The sequence below is a fragment of the Thermobia domestica genome, chromosome 17 (genome assembly GCF_964235325.1).
Source record: "Thermobia domestica chromosome 17, izTheDome1.hap1.1, whole genome shotgun sequence".
Classification (NCBI taxonomy): Eukaryota; Metazoa; Arthropoda; class Insecta; order Zygentoma; family Lepismatidae; genus Thermobia; species Thermobia domestica.
Window position 1 is genome coordinate 153,664,498 of NC_137470.1, and position 23,196 is coordinate 153,687,693.

General features: G+C 35.4%; 3 protein-coding genes across 4 annotated transcripts in view; all 3 read left to right on the top strand.

The window, feature by feature from the left end:
• The window catches only part of LOC145674428 (uncharacterized), a 1,698,027-nt gene that overhangs the window by 415,583 nt on the left and 1,259,248 nt on the right, over positions 1–23,196 (top strand). The gene's annotated exons all lie outside the window — the stretch shown is intronic.
• On the top strand, positions 592–1,143 carry LOC145674216 (KRAB domain-containing protein 2-like). The gene has a single exon (XM_081744053.1). It carries the CDS (start codon positions 592–594, stop codon positions 1,141–1,143), a length of 552 nt encoding a protein of 183 aa, XP_081600179.1.
• LOC145674217 (uncharacterized) lies at positions 1,225–2,508 on the top strand. The gene has a single exon (XM_081744054.1). The coding sequence runs from the start codon at positions 1,225–1,227 to the stop codon at positions 2,506–2,508; it is 1,284 nt and encodes a 427-aa protein (XP_081600180.1).

Consider the following 23,196-nt stretch of genomic DNA (forward strand, 5'->3'; position numbering starts at 1 on the left):
ATATAGCGATCTTTGCTCCTTAAACAATGGGCTACTTGCCCACCAAACGTGGTTTAGATTCGCCCAGAAGTTACCGAGAAATAAAGCACCAAATGCAGAGACGGACACACACAAACACAAACACCTGGATTGAAACTATAAGGTACCGCATGCTGACGCCGAGAGCTAATGAAATATGAGGTTATGGAATGGAGACTAAGCAGATATTTTATTCCAATAGTGTATATGTTGGGAGCAATGTTCGAAAACGGCCATTGGCCGAAGAAAGTGATCAATTCTAAGTTTGGACAGATGCAATTATCCAAAGTACGAAGAAGTCTATCATTTCGGGGTTTGGTCGCTTAATAGTATCCAAAGCTAGGTTTGGATAATTACAGTTCATCCAAAGCTCAATTTAGTTATTTCCAGTTGTTCTTGCGAGATGTCATTGCAATTTTTTATTCGTGGCGCATGCGCATTCGGAGAATATAGGGAAGGTAAAGCAGAAGTCAGTCTTCAGTCAGGCGGTAGCTTTATGTGTTAACGTGTATGCTTTCTTTGCCACTCACAATTGTTTATTCGTTGAAGTGAAATTGAAGACCGTGCACAACAATGAGTATGGTTGCAGCAGAAGACTTCAAAGCAAAACTAGACGACTACGTTCGAGCTAGTACAGCAGATAATACGTTCTTGTTATCTCCAGAGAAGTACAATGAATTGCTGTTGGAGGTGAAGGCTTCGCAAGAGAAAAAGAAAAGAGGTGAGTCACTGACGTCACTGGACTATCGTCGCCTGAAGAGATATGATGTTTTAAGTATTGGTGGGGTTGAGAAACTTATCGAAAAACGTAAAGATGGTGATAGTGTTATTAGGTATTTCTGTCACACCGGAGAATTATACAGTGTCATTCATAAAGCTCACATTGACACTGGCCACAAACGTTTGAGATGCTTGGACAAAGAACTTAAGCTAAAGTACTGTAATGTAACACGAGAAATCATCAATATTTATCTCAAATTGTGTGGGCAGTGTCAGTTGAAAAAGAAGCAAAAGTGCAAAGGACTGACTGTTAAACATATTCTCAGTAATCTGCTTAATTCTAGGGGTCAGGTTGATCTTATCGACATGCAGAGTGAACCGGACAAAGGATACAAGTTCATATAAAATTATCAGGATCATCTCACAAAGTTTCTGTTTTTGCGCCCATTAAAGACAAAAAGAGCATCAGAAGTTGCTTATCATCTGATGGATATATTTTGCATTATTGGTGCACCTTGTATTCTTCAAAGTGATAACGGACGTGAGTTCGCAGCTGAAGTTACAAGTGAGCTGGCCTCAGTGTTTGGGTCGAAAATAGTGCACGGCAAGCCGCGCCACTCTCAGTCTCAAGGAAGTGTTGAGAGAGCGAACCAAGATGTTCGAGACATTTTTATTACATGGATGGCAGAAAATAGCTGTTCGTCTTGGGCTGAGGGTCTTCGTTTTGTCCAGATGAAGAAAAACAGGTCCTTCCATAGGGGCATTAACCGGAGCCCCTACGAGGCTTTGTTTGGCGTTCCCATGAGAAATGGACTTTCGGATTCATCTCTTCCATGTGATTTATTACGAGACTTGACCAATGAGGAAGATCTACAAGAAATATTGGCTCGTGATCCACATTGTGACACCATGCAGGAAGGGGAAGGCTCAGGACAGGATGTACAGAATTCATTGACTCGTGATCCACACTGTGACACCATGCAGGAAGAGGAAGGTTCAGGACAGGATGTACAGAATTTATTGACTCGTGATCCACACTGTGACACCATGCAGGAAGAGGAAGGCTCAGGACAGGATGTACAGTATTCATTGACTCGTGATGTACAAGAAGACACTTCAGGACAGGACGCACAGCATTCATTCGTTCGTGATTCCCTTAATAATCTTCGGCAGGAAAGAGAGACTTTTCCAGAATTTCCAGCTTCTTTAGAGACCATCAACACTGCAATTGTGGAAGCAAATGAATCTCCATGTCCGTGCGCAAATCAAGAAAAAAGATGCAACATCTGCACAAGAAGTGAGAGTATACGAGAGGCACGTGAGGGATCCAAAATACATTTAAAGCGACAAGCAAATGAAATGTTAATGGCGTCAAGTAAAAAATTCCCTCGTGCAGACGTAGGACAAACTGTTCTAATCAAAATCCCAGAATTGGACAGAGGCAGAGCTGCTCCGAGGAACGTCATGGCTGTGGTTATGGGGAGAAACGATAACGATCTCTACCAGTTGGGGACTTCTTCGGGAATTATTAGAAAGCTGTACGCGCGCAATGAGTTCCAGTTCGCAGATGAACAGTTTCTTCAGATCAGTGATGTTCCGCAGAGAGACATTTCACTTAGAAGTGTAGCTGAAGCAGAAACACACTCCAGGCAGGGGTTTATTAAGTGCGGCTGCAGGAACTTCTGTTTGAACAAAAAATGTAATTGTGTAAAGAAGGGTGTAAAGTGTAACTCAAAGTGTCATTCCTCAAGTGCGTGTAGGAACAAGTAACTGGACAGTTGACCTATTACAATGTACTTGAAGAGCCTGTATATGTGGCGAATCTGCATTTCAGTTATTCCATTTTATAACTGTAAGTTCATTATATTTTTTCGCACTTACCGCTTAAAATTTTCAGCACACGTTTTTCAAATTCTTCACTGTTTCATTGTGTTAATAACTGAACTTAAAACATTTAACGCACTTTGCTGTTAATGCTTAATTAATTATTGTACTTATTTTTATATGGTGCATATTTTCTAAAAGTCTTCTAAAAAAGAAAGTAAGCTGAATTAGAAGGAATTAATACGAAGAACTATTTTTATTCATATACGAATTTCATACTTCTTATTTGACAGAATTTTGTGATATACATTTTCATTTCTTAAACATTGAAAAATAAAAATCTTGTAAAATGTGTAAAATGTGAAAAAATTAATAATTTTTTTTCTTATTTTCCTTTCTAAATTGAGCTTTGGATGAACTGTAATTATCCAAACCTAGCTTTGGATACTATTAAGCGACCAAACCCCGAAATGATAGACTTCTTCGTACTTTGGATAATTGCATCTGTCCAAACTTAGAATTGATCACTTTCTTCGGCCAATGGCCGTTTTCGAACATTGCTCCCAACATATACAAGGATATTGATTAAAAGTTTTAAAAATATTTGAAAATTAGTTCCTTGTAAAATTTATTTGTATTTTATCTTACTTTCTTTTTTATTATTTTCTAGAATCGAACACATTTAATGTAGAGTAACATTACCGTTTGATGAGCCGAGGGTCCGAGATACAAGGCGATTTGAATAGATCTTCTCTATTTCCTAAACATTTTCGCGTGAGTTCTTTGATAAATGTAGATGAGAGTTGTTTTTTTTTTTTTTTTTTTTTTTTTTAGCTATCTTTGTCCTTTCTCTGCCTACGCTATTTGGATTCGAAAGGGGGAGCAAGGGTAGATGTAGAAATAGAAGAGAACAGCAAAAATCAGCTACGGAATTTAATTATCTTTTCGAAGCTGACCCGGGATGAGTTTTTCGACGAAAGAGGGTGGGGGCTGGAGAATCTTACATTTGCAGGAAGTTCTTCTAAAACTTTACAGAGCTTCGAGAATCTTTCTACCTTATTTTTTTCTTTATTTTTTTTAAACTGAAGTGTTCTTTTAATAAAAAAAAACATCTCGTTTTTCGTTTCCCGTTACTCTTAGCTGGATTACATTTTGGAGAAAAGGTGTCATCTTTCCGCTCTACCTAATAATAATGATACTTTCGTCTTAGCCCATTCTATACTTTGCCTGAATGTTCTCAACAAAGTCTCGTCCACAGTCCAAGATAATTTCATTTCCGGAATCGTCGACAAAGCGAACCATTACTGTTGCAAATTGTACCCGAAGCACAGGGAAGTGAAAGTGAACTTTAAAGAAAGTATCAAAGCACAAAAGTGAAAAAAGAAAGAAAAAAGTGTTGAAAGAAAAATATATTTTAAAAAAATTGAAAATGCCATCAAAATTGAAGGAGGAAATACTTTTTAAAAGGTAATAGAAGTTCAGAAATTCTTTTCAAAATTAATGGCAGTATTGCATAAGATTATTTTAGGAAAATTGCTGCTACTTATATTTTAGCATTGTATTCAGCTGGAGAGGAAAAAAAACAACGCAATTTAGAACTGACGTAGACCACAGAAAAGACAATTCTTGTAAATTGTTGTCTTCCTTTTGGTGTTAGAACAAGGATTCTCAACCTGTAGTACTCATAACACTGGTGGTACGCGAGCTGTTGCTGAGTGGTATGTATGACTTTTGATGGTAAAACACCTAGATAGTAGTCCTCAAATGTGCGAAGAAATGCAGGGCGTTTCAAAGTGAATATCGGGCTTTTAAAGCTTTGTAGTATTGATTACAATTAACTTACAATTATAAATAATACATGGAATGAAAGAGCACCTCAAACAGTTTTGTACGCACGCATGTCCATGCATTGTTCCCTCTGTGTGTTGTTAGAACGCGCAGATAACAAAGATGGCGACTGGTGAACAGAAAGCGTTTTGTGTTTTACATTTTGCAAAGACTAAATCTGTAGTTACAGTACTATGCACTTTTTGTATTAAGTTCGATTGCAATCCACCAACTAATAGCAACATCCGTAGATGGTATCATCAGTTTGCAAACACCGGCTGTCTGTGCAAAGGGAAGACTACGGGACGACCAAGAATGACTGAAGAAAATGTTGAACGAGTGAAGGAGTCTTTCGCAAGAAAACCCAAGAAATCAATTTGGAAGACTAATTGTGAATTAGCAATTCAAGTGACGTCTCTGCTGAAAATTTTAAGGAGATTTAGGAATTTAAGAAATAGGCTTGAAGCAGTTGCTGCAACAATTACTCCAAACACACTGATTAAGGTTTGGGAAGAACTCGCTTACCGGCTCGATGTGTGTCGTGTGACGAATAGTGCTCACATTGAACACTTGTAGCAGAGACTGTTTCAGTTGTTCTATGATTTGATATATTATTTATAATTGTACATTAAATGTATTAAGTACTGCAAAGTCTTAAACCCCGATATACATTTGGAACACCCCGTATAACGAACTGTAATGGAGGTATTATCTTTGTTGGTGCTGAATGTGACCAAAATCCCGTCCCTGTTCGTGTGAACAACGAGTTTGAACTCAACGATTTGAGTGCCAGCAGTGCGAACACTAGCACCAAAAGCATTTAACGAGTACGTCTGAGTATGAGTGAGTGCAAACCCAATAAGAAAATTGAGTGCGAGCCCCTTTGAGGATACCGAGTCCCAGTTCGAGTAAATGTAAGCTAGAGGTAGAGTGAGCCTCGTTATGAGTAATGAACGTTTGCCCCTTTAAGGACAGTGAGCCAGAGCCCTGGTGGTCCTGAGCAGGGCTGGCTCTACCATAAGTGTAACACGTGCCTTTGCACGGGGAGGAAAAATCTGTCATAAATAAATATTTCTTGTTGGAAACAGAATTCATGATGATGGTAGTTAAATTTACAAGGCTTATCTTTAATTTGAATACTACATTCATAAATCATGTTTAGGTCGCATTAGTGTAAGGTCACATGGACAGTACTAAAGCAAATGGTCGAACAAATCCCACCACGAATTGCATCATTGTTGTCAAATATAAGAACTCAATTCTCGAACAGTAGTAAATACCTGATACATTTAGTTAATTATCACCGTTTTGATATGAAAACTAGTCTTGCCTTTGTCATAAAGTTCATTGAAGCTCGATATTGAATTCTATAAAGAGGATTACCATTTTTTTCTCTGCAGGCGTGTTTGCTTTATCTCTCACTTACATAAAATATTATTATTTAAAGAAAAAACAAATATAACAAGATTGTATTGGCAGTGTTTAGGTCTTTCTGAGTGCGAGTGCATTTTCCCCTCTTCAACGTTGTTCATGATGGGGTAGTATACTTGTTCTTTCTGGAGTAAGGGGGTGACAATAAATGATGCCTTTGCACGGGGCGACAAATCGGCTCGGGCCGGCTCTGGTCCTGAGTGTACTCATACTGCAGAATCGCAACATATTAACATAAAAGGAACCCAGATACAATTTTTCCCAACAATTTAACTGAGGCAGAACCAGTGAAAGTATGAATTGAAGATAAAAACACAGTACTATGAAGAGTGTAAATGTTTTGTGTTTTATACATTTTGAATTATATTTGTTAGGACATTTGCAATGTCTGCAATAATTGAAATATGTGATTGTTATTTATAACAAAACTTCATGGAACAAACATTAAAACGTTAATTTGGGACAAAAATGATTGATTAGCTATCTTGTAAAAGTAGTGTATATTTGTGATAGAGATTTGCATTTTATTCTTAATTGAGAAATTTACTAATTTACTTTTGCTTTCTCTTATGTTTTATTTCTTTCTTCAATTACTTCCCTGGTCATCAGAGTTGGAGTCGTGGCATTATTGTTTCCGATCTTTAGTTTATTGTCAAAACGATTCTTGCACTGTTCGCCTTTTCCTGTTTCGCCTTATCACCTCTAGAAATGAAATTTGCATGTAAAACCCGTTATCACTTCCCATCTTGATGTAAGACGGAACAGGAAATCTCGATGTGCCTTTTCGCATTTCGTCTTCTGAACTTTATGTTGGTAGGCTTGGAAATACATTCATAGATACAATGTGAATGTGTTTGTTCCTATAATAAAATAAGTACAGTAACTACAAGAAATACAGAATACCTATACAATATGCTATTTATCTTCTATATGTATACAATGTGCAACAGCATCTAAGTACTGCATTAGAGAAACCTGGTTACTACTCACAAGTAAACCTTACGTTTGGGTGAATCGAGTTGCTGACTGAGACACATATGAGAAAGTAGTACTAAATGTGGTCAGTATTTCAGTGAAGTTATAGGTGCGAAGCTCCAGGGGTTTAGGAGATACAGCTACCAGAACATCACATGGAAGTACAGAATAGTCTTCATACAGTTGGAAGTAAAAGCTCTGTAAGACCTCTTGTAACGACAAAAGGTGAATAACAAATATATGGGTACATATTAGGACTAGGGGGAAATCATATAGTAAGGTTATACCTGACGGCGGCCATCTTGAAATCCGCCATTTTGAATTAAGGTTAAGTTTTTGAAACAGGAGTAGGGTCATATGATACATGATTTAAGGTGCAAATTTAATCAGAAGAACAATGGTGACGTTAATTTTGATTTACGCGCAATTGGTAAAAAGTTACAGGGAAATTAAATATTGTTGTAGCATATGTATTAGTCCTTTACCCCACCTTGTAAATTTTGTGTTAATGATAATAATTAAATAAAAAGCAGGTGGATAAATATTAGGTCTATGGTAAAAGTTGCCTTGATGGCGGCCATGTTCAAATCCGCCATTTTGAATGAGACAAAAGTTTTAAACAAAACGCATAAGAGTGACACCTTATTAATGGCAATTTTTATCATAATTCCAACGGTATAACTTTTTTTGCTTTATCATTAACCAGCACAAAACTAAATGGATCGCTCCTTACGACTACTGCTTTGACGGAAATGTTAACGACAAATGTATCAAGTGTAACTCGATTGCCTTTGTCAGGTGTGCTCACTGTGAGCAGAGCATTTGTGCAAGTCATGCACTCTTTTCTGAACTACATATTGATTGTACTAATTGAGGATTTTTCTGGAAGAAAGACCCAAGTTCAATTATGACTCAATTCCACTTTGGTCATTTTTCTTTAAATTAGCAACTTGTTTATGCGATAACAAATGCTGGTTAATGGTAAAGCAACAATTGTTATATCGTTGGATTTATGGTAAAATTTGCTATTAATAAGGTGTCAATGTTATGCATTTTGTTTAAAACTTTTGTCTGATTCAAAATGGCGGATTTGAAGATGGCTGCTATCAAGGCAACTCTTACCATAGACCTAATATTTATCCACCTGCTTTTTATTTAATTATTATCATTAACACAAAATTTACAAGGTGGGGTAAAGGACTAATACATATGCTGCAACAATATTTAATTTCCCTGTAACTTTTTACCAATTGCGCGTAAATCAAAATTAACGTCACCATTGTTCTTCTGATTAAATTTGCGCCTTAAATCATGTATCACATGACCCTATTCCTATTTTAAAAACTTAACCTTAATTCAAAATGGCGGATTTCAAGATGGCCGCCGTCAGGTATACCCTTACTATATGACTTCCCCCTAGTCTTAATATGTACCCATATATTTTTTATTCACCTTTTGTCGTTACAAGAGGTCCTACAGAGCTTTTACCTCCAACTGTATGAAGACTATTCTGTACTTCCATGTGATATTCTGGTAGCTATATCTCCTAAACCCCTGGAGCTTCGCACCTATAACTTCACTGAAATACTGACCACCATTAGTACTATTTTCTCATATGTGTCTCAGTCAGCAACTCGATTCACCCAAACGTAAGGTTTACTTGTCAGTATACATTTCAAAGTACGCAGACGAATGTTTAATTGTCTCTACTTATATTTCTGGTGTCTTGCAGCATGTTTTGTTAAAAGATACATACATTTCACACCCTTGCAAATGCGTACAAATAATATAATTAGATGAATATAAACATTAATTCTTATGTTTTTTCAATAATTTGTCCTACTGACAAGAGAGGACTTGCCTAACTGGCTACCTGCAATATCCAACATGATAAAGAAGGAAGTATATATTTCTACGAAAAACATTTTGTTTGAAAATTTTGTTTGAGAATAATAAGTATTTTCAATACCGTAAACTGGGTATATTTCGGCCTTTTTTTTTTAATTTTCAAAATTCCCTTTCTAACATTACCTAAGATTAGGGAGGTAATTTAACGACATTTCTCCTTGTTTAAAAAAAAAAAAAAAAATATTCTTTGGCTTTCTTTTGAAAGCAGTAAACACTCTGTGTGACCAAGAATGATGATTATAGTTCCAATTTTTTGATGCCATGCAAGATTTTTCATGATTGGGGTAACTTTAGCCCATTTGTCAAAATGACTAATTAATACACTAGAGTATTATTATAGCACTGTATTTAAGAAGCAGAAGGAAAGAACAGGGTATTATAAACACATTGGTGAAAATATCAATGTTTTTGCTCAATTTTAATCCAACGAGAAATACCGTTCAATGAAAATATTTGTATTCTACTTGCGTGAATGCGAAACATCTATAAAAGAACTCTAGAAATTTCTGAATACTTAACTAAAAATGCCGATATTACAAACATGCGGGTGAAATCACTTTGTCCAGTTTAGAGGCAAACAAAAATATGGTTCAATGAAAATCTCTGTAAGTGGGTGAATACTTAACGTCCGAAAATAAGAGCACCATATTCTTCATTGCAGTAGAGTACTTCACAGGTACCATACTGCTCAGTTTTAGGAAGAAAATTCTTGCAATTCAGGCACTGTATAGTATCCTCTTTTTAGAAGCTAGTGGGGGCTTAATCTTCCTTATTACATCACACCATTTGTACACCATTTCATCTTTAATATTTGGCCATTACCAACAGAGAAAATATGGGCCAATGTTGCTCCAAAAATTGGGCTAATGTTACACCACGCAATAAAACGCTTAATAGTTTGTGTGTAATTGAATAAACATTTAAGGCGTTAACTTATTAATATTCGCTAATCAACATGTTTTTATATTCTACTTAACTTGTGCATTCAGGATATGTCACTTCAATGCAATGAACAAAAGTTGTGAAACTTGAAATATGATAAATGTTCACTTACTAACAATTGCTAGCATTTTCTTCTTCCCACGTTGTGGAAACAAATCCCTACAGCCAATATTCATGTGTTCTCAATGTTGTAATACTTCGATCCGCAACTTTTCTTACTGATAGAAACCATAATATCCATGTAGTAAGAAATCAAATCTTTCTTTTCCTTTGGGCCAAAGTTGCCTTTAAAGGGTCAAAGTATACCCAGTTTACGGTAATTTGAAATACTGTTATTATTCATATTCATTTATTATTGTGTTGGGTATGCTACCTTATTGAGACTTTGATCTTCGCAATACGTGAATTTAGAATAATAGGTTGTACAAAATGTACCTATGAACTATTAATAAGGAAGCAAAAAATCATTTATGAAAGCCAATTTGTTTGATTTTGCGTTTTTTTTTCCTTTTTGGGTATAAATAAAAGGAAAATTAAACTAGCTCGAAAATTAAACTCAGACACCATTATACAATATATAGTATATAGCAATAAATTCGCAACTATGCATCCAGTTAGGCAAATCAGAGTATCACAGTGGATGATTAATTTCATTTAAAAAAAAATATTTTAACGTATTATCATTGTTTACTTTTCATTTTAAAAATACTTTATTTTATCTTACAAACATTTTTCATTTGCTGTATACAGGGGGTGGGTCTTGGGACCGAACCACAATCCCCGAAATCCCGACTTTTCTGTAAATTTTGTCTAATTTTAGGGGCGATATTACAAATTTTAATACAATTTGTCATAATATTGAATTTAGATACTCCCCGAAATGAATTCCTGCTCACTTCCGTGCGTAAGTATTAAATAAGTTTAATAAACACATAACAAGTGAACCTCATTTGGTAAGATATGGTTTGGAGGGTCAGCTCCCGGCTACCCCTGTATATATCGCTATTGTAAGTTCCTTGTTGTTCCCATTTAACGAAAAAAAAAAACGTTAACTTTATCAATAAATCTATCCTCCCTTTGGGTTGTAGAAAAGTTCATTTTTTTTTTCCTATCTAAGTATAGTCGTACACTCTTTGCTTGAAATTTTTTGTACGCTAATGAACATTGGGCTCAGACTGTTTGATGGCTGGGAAGTTTTGTGAGTCGGAGTTACTGTAAAAATGTTTCCCTTACGCAACAAATGAAACATGATTATGAGAACTATCATTTTAATTTGTTCTTTTTCTTTACACGTAAGTAATGAGCGTCGGCGAGGATTTATTTTCACTTCCCAAAATTTTTGTGCACTCCTGATCCGAGTTCAGTTGTTTTTGAGGAGTTACAATTCTGTTTCTGTAGACAGAATAAGCGATTGTATTTGAGGTTAAAAGAAATAAAGTACGTGTAAGGTGGACAGTGTTAAAAGTGATTGCACTGTTTTAATATACAATGAAAAAAAAATAATAAATCTGATAAAGAGAAATGAAAAATTACATCGTTCATTTGAGAGAGTGGCAGCAGATTCGAAGCAAGTTGTATATTTGCTCAAGCAAGGCTACCAATATGTGAATATTATTGTAAGGCGAAACGGGTATTCCCGTTTTGTCTTACGATAACAAATCAGAAATACCAATTTTTGATTGACGTTTCCTGGGATAAGAATTCTAAGGCAAAACGGGAATAGGCGAATAGTGAAGGCATGATCAAAACATAATTTTCACTATGCATTGAAATTAATTTAGAGAAGAAATTATTAATTTTGTGCATATTTAAAGAATATACACACAAGTTCAAACTTGTGATATTTCTGCCATGCCATGTGATAAAGTTACACAATGTGTTATGCTAATCAAGATCGTAATGTGACAGAGATGCATTAACTGTCACAGGTAATCAAGTTTGACATACAAAGATATAGTATGTTTTAGCTAAGCAGTTTTACCATGTGACAAATGTACATAGGACGTCTTGATCTTGAAACGTTTGGCCTAATCTTTCTTCCGCCTAACCATTTATCTTACATTATTAAGACAGATAAATGATAAGATTTGTGGCCGCCATTTTGGCGAAATAAGGATCATCGTTCTGCCTAAAATGAAGGACTATAAAAGAATCCCCTGAAATAAAACGGGAGGGAATTTCGAGTTTATTTCCAAATATCTGATACTGTCAAATTGCGCTGCTAGTTATCATCTTAAATATAGTTTGTGTAAGTATAAACGGAAATAGAATTTAGATTTTATATTTCTGGTTGTTTCGGTCTCATGTGGATGTAGAAGGTATTTTATTGTAGTTTTTTTTTAATCCTTCAGAAGATTTTTATTCTGGTTTCAATACTTTTCTATAACTATTAGTGCATTATAAGGGGTCTTATTGTGATTCCGTTTAATTTAGTTCATTTGAAATTTGTAAACATTTCCAATTTTGAGTTGAAATTTCACTCGTTTCACATACTACCGGGAACGTCCATAGCTTGAAGATGCTATGTCTTGGAAATTATGTAAAAAATGAAGAAATTCTAACAATAGTAATGAAGAATAATCTTATGTTACTAATTGTTGAACACATGTGTGTTACAATCAAATTTAACTGTGAATTTAAAGTGGATACTAGTGATCTTTTTGTCTCCCGAACGGAAACACGCTACATAAACACACACACACACTCTCTCTCTCTCACTCACACACACACACACACACACACACATACACACACACATATATATATATATATATATATATATATATATATATATATATATATATATATATATATATATATATCGGGAACCGTCTTTTACATTATAATGAGTATTGCTCACCCTGTCGTTATTCTTCAGAGGTGTCACATAGCGAATTTGAAAGGTGATGGAATGACCTTTCCAATGATACACAATATGTGCCAATGGTATGATTGAAAGAGAAGTTATTGAGGGATATTTGGAATCAGTGTTGCAATCCAATTTCTTTAAATAATCTTAACTTTCTCAAATTTCCGTGAATAGCTTCCCTTCCAAATACAACACTGCCACATGTTGCATACCGTTGGAAAGGTCATTCCATCATCTTTCAAACCCGCTATGTCTCACTTCTGTAAAATAGTTACAGGGTGAACAATACGCAACAAAGTCAAAAATGGTTGACGACCTGTAGCTCTCAAACCATTGAGATTATGACCTATGTTTATATGAACTTTTTTGCTTAGAATCATCCATACTACCATTTCCCAAAATATTGTCCCTTCCTCCTGGAACACCCTGTGTATATATATATATATAATGTGTCCGTAAAGTTACGCAACCCAAAGTTTGATTGTATGTATCTTTTGATCTAAGAATGATAAAGACTTAAAACGTGAAACAAATGTAAGCATGTCCTATGTAGATATTTTCGAGATCATGACCAATGCTGGAACTTGTAACGTTTTTTGTGTAGTAACGAAATACATTACTGTAAGTGTAAAATAAAAATGTGCAAAATGAAGAAAATTAATATTCAGCTGTAGAACTGATTTTCTGCGGTTGAATTCCTGTGTATATGTACAGTATTCATCAACATTCAACCATTGGTGTGAAAATGTGACATGGTTGATGTAGTGTTGCCATATAAAAACGCTACTTAATGGAAGTACGTAAAAAGGGTGTTTTTTTTTTTTACACAAACGCGGCCCCTAGCAACACCATTGTCACAAAATTACTGCAACAGGTGTGTTTTAGGTTAATTAATGATAAGCAATGAGAATTTGCGCATAATTGATAACATGAATTTTTATGTAAAAAATTGCGATATCGCAAATTTATCGGTCTCGTAAAATTGTTGCCTCATCTCATTTCGTTGAATGATTTGCTGGTGTCGTGTGTGAATTTTAGAAAACAGACGAGTCACGAGAATGTTTTGGTGTCGTGAGCAATACTACTTATGTCAACTGGAAAGGGATTAAAAATGTAGAAGCTAGTTATTTGAGATGTACTTTCACAGCATTCGTCTGATGGACAACAATGGCATATAATCCTTGTTCCTTTGACAAATGAATGATATGAGAAGGAAGGACTTCAACAATCACAAAAGAGATACCACGCCTAACATAATCCATTCACTTCAAGTCACCTACCTGTTGGAAGATCCTGAAACAGATAAGAAAATGTTGCAACAGTGGTCAGCGTAGAAGGTGTTCGAAGTGATGACCACCTTGTTGTGCACAAATTGCCATACAATGTCGCAAACTGGCCCTAACCCATTGCAGAGTCTCAGTGATTTTAGCAGCGCTGGCCTTGCGAATATTGTGTTGTAGAGCAGCAATTGTACACGGACAATCCCTGTAAACAAGGGATTTTAAGTCACCCACAGAAAAAAATCAAGCAGTGTTAAATCAGGTGGTCTCGGTGACCATTCCACCAGACCTCAATGCCCGATCCAATGTCCACGAACTGTTGCATCAAACCATTGTCGAACATTGACACTGAAGCGTGGTGGCACACCATCGTGTTGACAGTAAAAGTGCTGGCGGTTTGAGAGAAGCAAGTTGACCAAATAAGTTTCCACTATTGCTTGTTGCAGGTTTTGATAGTTTTAACCTATTAATCTCCCTCTCTAGGAACAGAACATTACCATGTATTGCACACCGCACATTTATATGAAGGTCAACTGGATTATGGGAAACCGGCAACATGGGGGTTTCTGTCTGCCCAATACACGTAGTTGTCTTTTAACAGTTCCATTAAGATGAAATGCGGCTTCTTCGGAAAACATTATGTTAGCCTCAAGGTTGGGTTGTTTTTATGTTATGTGCGTGTAAACCATTCACAGAATTCACGTCGTTGGTCGGCATCATTTGCATACAACTCCTGCACGAAATGTACCTTCAAGAGACGAAAACTATACTTGTGCAGAATTCTTTGGACACACATTCGGCTAATATTACTGTCTTGGGCCACTTTTCGTAGCGATTGCGTTGGACTGCACGTAACTTTAGAAAATAATGTCAACGAACGTACCACCGCCGGTTACGGATTGCGGTCTGCCAGAGCGAGGTTGGTCCAAGACGCTGCCAGTATCCTTGACACTTGTCAACAACTTGCCATTCATTGTATATGATGACAATAGGAGCTGTGGATTTCGTTGACGAAACCTTTCCGCAGGCGCACGTATACTCAAACCGGATGCGTGAAGGACCATTTCCGCTTTGTTTGCAGGTGAATACATAGTCACTATTCTTCATGCACACGGAGACATACGGACGGCAAATCAACACACCACTTGAATGCAACACACAATTCAACACCAATTCAACACACAACGGCATAAACAGACCTAAACGGGAAGTAAAAGATGAGTGGCGTGTTGCTCGTGCTTGATTACGTGAGACACTGCCACTTGAACAAGATAGGCGTATTATGGCACTATACTCGTTTAAGAAAATAGCTCAGTGGCGCTTTCTACAATATTTGACAGTTTCCTCCCCTCCTCCTTCTGTCTACTTTTAACGGAATTTCCCTCAAATAACGCACATTTGAACAGTTACTGTGTCGCAATTGAGGCATTTCCTTTTCCCTTCTTAATTTATTTCATTTATACTATTTTTCAGTTCATATACAGTTCGAAGTATCTCAGTCGGTAACGCACCTGACAACAATACAGGCTATTCATGCGGTCATGTTTCAAACCTCGGTGAGGACTTTGGTTTATTTTTAAGCGTTCTCGTGCCTGGCGACACTGAGGTGAATTCAGCCTCCTAATAAATTGTATAACAGTGTTTCTTGAACCAATACCCTCTTCATGTTCTTTCATTTATTTAACAAATAGATGACGAGCACTGCACTGAGAAAATTTTGTTATACGGACAGTGGTATATTGTACATATATACGGATTCCTTATATTTATTACAGAAATCAGTATCGAGGGTACGTTATCTATATGCTACATATGTACTGCCATTTTTACGGCTTAGATTTTACGCCATGCCGTTGCAGGATGTATGACATCAAACAATCTTCCGTATATTATGTACGCATACCATGTTACATACTTCAGCTGTATGTGAGATCCTCACCGCCTATATACAATTCTTCCGTTCGTACGGAAAGTACGTTTATTCAGAACACTTATACGGAAAGTACGTATAAACTATACTTCTTGAGTTATGCGTTTGCTGTACGATAAGACCAAAAATACAGGATTTACAAATGTAACCTACGTTTTTATGTGCACTACATATCTTTTTTCTCAGTGTGGTACTTCTTGCATGACCTGCATTCTCTTGATGTCATTCATTTGTTTAAGGAACAAGGATGATATGTCATTGTCACTCATCAGACGAATACTGCGATGGTACATCTCAAATAGCTCCTACATTTTTAAATGTCTTTCCAATGACATAAGTAGTATTGCTTACGAGACCAGAACATTCTCGTGTCTTGTGTCGTTTCGAAAACTCAGACACGACCTAGAAAATCATTCAAGGAACTGAGATTAAGCAACAAGTTTAGGAGCCGAAAGCAACAAGTTTAGGAGCCGAGACGAGACCTGCAAATAAATAATGATGCTCACCACCCGAGAGTATTTACTTATTTGTTCAAGGACATGACACAAGGAGAGATTGAACCTCTACTCCAAGGTCACATCGACTCTTTATGTGAGTCTGGGACTGGAGAAAGAAGCGGATCTGGCTGAGGGAAGAGACCATCCCACCATGCACCCGGTGGGATGGAGGAAAACCAGGAAAACCTTAGTCACTATGGTCCATCGGAACAGCTATCGTGCCAAGTTCTACCTACCCAAATGCCGTGTGGCAGACAGCCACGCTACCTCTACATCCGCGGCTGGGTACGAAATAATTAATCTGTTTCGTTTGAACCCGTCTGGAAACGTGACGACACGGCGTTTCGGTTTCTATACAAGACAATTGAATATTGAGGCAGGATCTAAGTGCCGCAATAAGTAGAATTGAATTATATCGATCAAAATTGTTTTAGTACCAAGCAGAATACGTTTGTAAAGAGTTTATAGCTTAAAAGCTGTTGCTTCTGTTTTAAAGCACTCATATGGTCCCAGTGTCCGTTTAACTTGTATTGCGATAACTCATGTTTATCGACCTTTCTCAGTTTTCTTTTTTACTTTTGGCACTTAGGCCCTTTCTAATTTTATTGAACTGTCCTCTTATCTCATCTCGTTCATATCGCTAAGAAATTAATACCAGTTTGCCGTGAATAAATTCAATTAAATTTATTTTTCATACCTTCTCCCTGGCTTTATTATGGTGATGCCACTGCCTTGGACTGACGTTAAGTGTGACTCTTCTTCATATCCTTCATCTTGGCCGCCCCTTGTATTCTCCTTGGTCCAGGATACTGCAAACCACACTCACTTCATTGTTGTACAACAAAGATGTGGGGACCTTGTATTTTCTTTTACCATTGGGCGCTATGCCAGTGTAGAGCCCAAATGGTTGATCCAATTCCGAAAATTCCAACATTTTAGATTGAAAACACATACTTTCCAACAACATTGCTCACTTATCATTTTTTCGTATCTTCAATAGTCCCCGAGATGGCCTGTGTAAACGGAATTATGGGGCACTATATATATATATATATATATATATATATATATATATATATATATATATATATATATATATATATATATATATATATATATATATATATATATGAAAATGAAATCTTGAAGGTGTATGTCCCAGGGTTACGCCGGCTAAGGTAAAGGAGACGATGATGGTTAGAAATAAAGAAAGTGTAAGGAAACTGAAGAACCCTGAGAACCCCCCCCACACGCTGTTTGATCACCAGAAAGCTCACTTGGTGCTAGCGGGGATTGAACCAAATACCCCATGCACCATAGGTGAACGCTCTACCACTGAGCCACTGCGGCCCCATATATATACACCGACATCATAAATACACAAAGGAGTTTTGGTAATCCTAACCCCTTGAACTCTTCATATACTAGGGAATTTTCTCTTGCAGTTTACCTCTAGTTGAATTTCCACGACATTTTTCTATTGCCCACCATTTTAGGCGTAACGAGGATTAGGTCAAACGATGATCCTTTTTTCACCTAAAATGGCGGACCAAATTGTATCATCTATCTGTCACAAAAGTGTCAGATAATTGGTTAAGTGCAACGAGGATTAGGCGAAACGTGACAACACGGGATGTCTTAGTTATGAAAGAAAGCATAAAGAACGCCAGTACTTTTCGAGCCTGTGCTATTAGATGGCTAGGAGATTATGCTTTCAAATTTCTCAATTCTCTTGATTTTCTAGAAAGTGTTAAAGCTATTAGCATTTATTTTTTGTTGTTCTTTTTAAAAAATACCAAATCTAGGCTTGGTAAAATCAAATTAATTCAACATCTTTATTATTTCAGTTTCCTCTATTGCGTTTCTAAAAATATTTTGTACTCTCGATTGGAATTAGTTGTTTATCTTAGAGTGATCACTTCATAACAACGTCGAGGTTGTGTGTTCAGTAAAGTTGTAGGTTACGTTTGTCCAACTGCCTGCTTTTGTTAATTTGTGAGCTTTATAGTAGGAAAAACAAAAATTTTTGTATTTAATGGAAAATATATTTCGATCCACCATTATTACTTTACATTACGTATCACAGTTAGAAGTTTTACTTTTTATGTCTCAATTTTTCCTACTGTTTTCATACTTATAAATTACATGCAAAAGGGAAAGAGCGAAATCTGCTTTTTGGCATGTACCTTGAAGCTCTCATATACTTCTTTTTTGAAATTTCGAATCCCTTCATACTGTCGGTGATTATAAAGAACAAAACACACTTCTTTGCCAAGATTTTGTGTGACGTCATCAAGAATATAATATATTCTTCCAGCTGCGATTCTTCCAAGACTTGATTCAAGTAGCATATGTAGTTCTTTGCCAAGTTCCTGCTACAAGGTAGCGTACCAGGTATTTGATCAATAAAGCAATGAAATGTTTTTTGATTGCGCTGACAAAAGAATTGTTAATTTATGTTACAAAGGTTATATAACAGCTTCTTCATCATTTCAGATGGTTGAAACACAATAACGACTCCGCTAAAGTGAAACAAGATTTGATTTTCAAAACGAATAAACAAAGAAGACTTTGTCTACTTTTATTGTCAAGTAAATGTGCCAAAATGATAATATGAAGGCAAGAGAAACAGCAAACACACGTTACAAATTGTAAAGTCAAAGAATGGTTTTAATATGATAGTTCTACTAAAATATAATTTTGTAATATTTCATTCTATTAAATTGGTCACTTTCTTCTATTTGGTAGCATTCAGTAATGTGTCCTAGCTTGAACTATGGAGATGATCCTGCAGTTACAATCAATTATGTTATTTTTAATGGTTTTATTTCATGTAGCTTTCTTCTTATTTCTAGGTTTAGAACCAACTAGCGTTGATTACCCGTTTCACTGAGTTGAAATAAAACCTAACGCATAATTTCTTCATATATCCCCCTCTCTCCTCTCCAAGTTGTGAGGGCGAATTTGGATTTAAACGATGTGGAAAGTGTCACTGTTCCTCTCTTCGACCCCCGAAAACTATGGATTCGACACAGATATTGGTCATTTACGATTATTTTTATATATCTCACCTCCCTCAAGTTACGGGCCTGAATTTGGATTTAAACGACATCAGAAGTGTCACTGTTCATCTCAGCAACATTGAAAACTATGGATTAGATACTAATATCGGTCGTGTTCGATCATTTTTAAATATATCCCCCTGCCCTAAGTTATACCATCAAAGTAAAAGGACAAAAATCGTCCCAAGTCCGAACCTCATCTATGTTTTAAAAAAACGATGGAGATCGATCGGATGGTTAAAGAGTTAAGTCACAAACTTTGTCACTTTTATTTATATATGTATCCCGCATTCCTCTCCTCTAAGTTGCACCATCAAAGGGAAATAATAATAAAAAACATACCAGGCTCGAACCTCATCTATGCGTAATATTTTCCATAAGTAGAAGCTTTGCTTTGCATATACTTAAACACAAACAAAGTATTTGTGGAGCGAAACAATATATTCACATTTAAAAAAAAAAACTACATACATGTTACAGTTTCCCCAACTAACACTTTGGCTTCATCAGACACTATCAGACTTTATCAGACACACTTTGGCTTCATCGGATCAGACACATCAGATAGTGTCCGATAAAGCCAGATAGTGTCTGAGTTCAGACTTTATCATACACACTTTGGCTTCATTAGATAGTGTCCGATAAAGCCAGATAGTGTCTGAGTTCAGACTTTATCATACACACTTTGGCTTCATTAGATAGTGTCCGATAAAGCCAGATAGTGTCTGAGTTCAGACTTTATCATACACACTTTGGCTTCACTAGATAGTGTCCGATAAGGCCAGATAGTGTCTGAGTTCAGACTTTATCATACACACTTTGGCTTCATTAGATAGTGTCCGATAAAGCCAGATAGTGTCTGAGTTCAGACTTTATCATACACACTTTGGCTTCACTAGATAGTGTCCGATAAAGCCAGATAGTGTCTGAGTTCAGACTTTATCATACACACTTTGGCTTCATTAGATTGTGTCCGATAAAGCCAGATAGTGTCTGAGTTCAGACTTTATCATACACACTTTGGCTTCATTAGATAGTGTACGATAAAGCCAGATAGTGTCTGAGTTCAGACTTTATCATACACACTTTGGCTTCATTAGATAGTGTCCGATAAAGCCAGATAGTGTCTGAGTTCAGACTTTATCATACACACTTTGGCTTCATTAGATAGTGTCCGATAAAGCCAGATAGTGTCTGAGTTCAGACTTTATCAGACACACTTTGGCTTCATCGGATCAGACACATCAGATAATGCTTGATAAAGCCAAAGTATTAGATGGAGAAACTGTAACAAGTATGTAGTTTTCTTTTAATGTGAATATATTGTTTTGCTCAGCAAATAGTTTGTTTTTGTTTAACTCATCTATGTTGCAAATTTGATAGTGATCGGTCGCGTGGTTCAAGAGTTCTTAAATTGATTTATCATATATATATATATATATATATATATATATATATATATATATATATATATGTATGCATGTATGTATATATTGATGGTTGAGAGTCAAAGGGGCGTAACTGCCGAATTTTGATATACTGAGTTTAATGCTACGAGAACATGTATCATGAGTTGAATTTGATTGTGACAGAACTAAACTTGAAGTGTAACTTAAATATTGTTTTCGGAGAACAATACATTGAGAAGATATTGTGAAAATTAAAAAAAAAAAAAAAACACATTTTTAACTCGATTTTCTCAAAAGTGCTAAAACAGCAGTTACGCCCCTTTGGCACTCAACCATAAAATTTAATTTATCCAGTTTTTATTTTAAAGGGAGACACGATAGCTGCTGATAATCCTTGGAACAGAATTTGCAGGGAATCATATCTCAAAGTTATTTCAAAATAATTGTGTCACATAAGTTACTTGTCCCAATAGCATTTTCAAAATTTGAAGTAGTTATTCTACATTGACAAGTATGAGATGCAAAATAAATCATTACAATCGTAATCAGAAGTTTTTATAGAAATGAAAAATATAAACTTTCTTTTTTAGTGTGTGTTTAAAAGAAAAGTTCTGTCCTGAAATTTTCTGTCACTTAAGTTACTCTCTAGTTCTATGAATTTCCAACACATAACAGGATTTAAAATACAACGTGGCATGGTTAGTTTTGTTCTCTGAATGTTTCATGCTTCAGTGTAATCAGTAGCGCCGATGGCCGTTATACTTTTATGATCTTGGGGAAGAAAACATGTATATGAACGCGTAAGTAGGTTTAATATGTGTCACTGTTTCAGGACTGTTTATGTTAATAAAAAAAATACACTTAGTATATTCTGAAGCGCTGATTTATCGTTTTTAAAGTACTAAAATAGATTGCATTCAAAGTTCGTAATCTGATAAGTTTTTTTTTCTTTAAAATATACAAAATGTCACATACGTTACTATTACATAAATTACCAAATGTCTCAGTAACCCACGTGCCCATAGTAACTTATGTGACTTCTAAGAATGTCTCTGACATAGAACAAGAATTATTTCATCAATAATTGTCATTCTATAACATAATGATATAAATAAGGATCTCCAAAGTGATTAATAATTTTCTCTTTCAATCTAGTGAAAAACTAACGCCGATCGACGGGCTTGCATCTGCAATAAAATCCGTCAGATTGGCTTTTTGTTTATTTTAAACATGTAAATTCAGTTTTCTGATTTCTTGGGCTGAACTACTACTGTGCTGAAATTATTAAATGCAATATTACGTTTGTTGCAAAAGTTTAAATAAGCCTGTTTGATGTTTTTAATCTAAATGTTGGTCATATTGTTGAACATAATTTCCTTATGGACTATTTCATTATATTATCTAATCTTTTTTTTTTTCATTCTTTTATAAATGCGTCAAAGTTTAGCGAGGATTATTTAATAACATTTATTATTATTATTATTATTATTATTATTATTATTATTATTATTATTATTATTATTATTATTATTATTATTATTATTATTATTATTATTAATATTATTATTATTATTATTATTATTTTATGTTAAAATACAGTATAGGAGAATTTTTTTTAAATCATTTAAAAATACAAACGAAACTTTAATTAATTTAAAAGCGTAATGAAGATAACATAACTTTTTTTGCGCACTTGGTATATTTTATCTGCAAATATCTAGATACTGAGACGGAAGAAAATATAAAATTTCAATGTGGAATATAATAAATGTTTTTAGAAGCTAATTTTCTCCTCTTTCTTCTACTAAAATCTGAACTTTAGTTCAGTAATTGTACGGATATATCACATAAGTTACTTGCTTGTCACATACGTTAATTTCGTTCATTGTAGCAAATTTCCTTCAATATAAGCCGTTATAAAAAATATTTGTTTTACGCCGTAATGCACATCTTGTCTAGTTCTGGAAAACAAACCACTTTCACAAGCACAAAACAGCTCGCTTTAGTGAAGAAGCGCATACGGTAACGTAAGTGACATGAATTATGACATCTTTCTAAAAAAAAAAAAAAACGTTAATTTTTCGTAAAATGGAGATGAAATGTGTACGCCAAAACATGAAATCTTTATTCAGAAGTTCAAAGGATCATAAAAATGTTCTTTTTGTTATTTATTGAAAGTCATTTCTGCCTTTGTTGTTGCATGACCTGCCAGAATTAAATGAGAATGACCAATAAATAACCCTCTTCGTCTCCTACGTTATACCACCATATCGTCAAAATAAGGTAATAGAAACCATCTCAGACCGCAACCTCATCTATGTTGAAAATTTGATTGAGATCGGTCAGGTGGTTCAAGAGTTATTAAGTCACAAATATATTACCTTTCATTTTTATATATACAGATTCATGTTCCATACATCTTTTTAACTTACCACTTAGAAAAGCATCAAGTTCCATAATGTATCAGCTCAGATGCAAGTGTGTATGTTTCTTGGTTTATTACT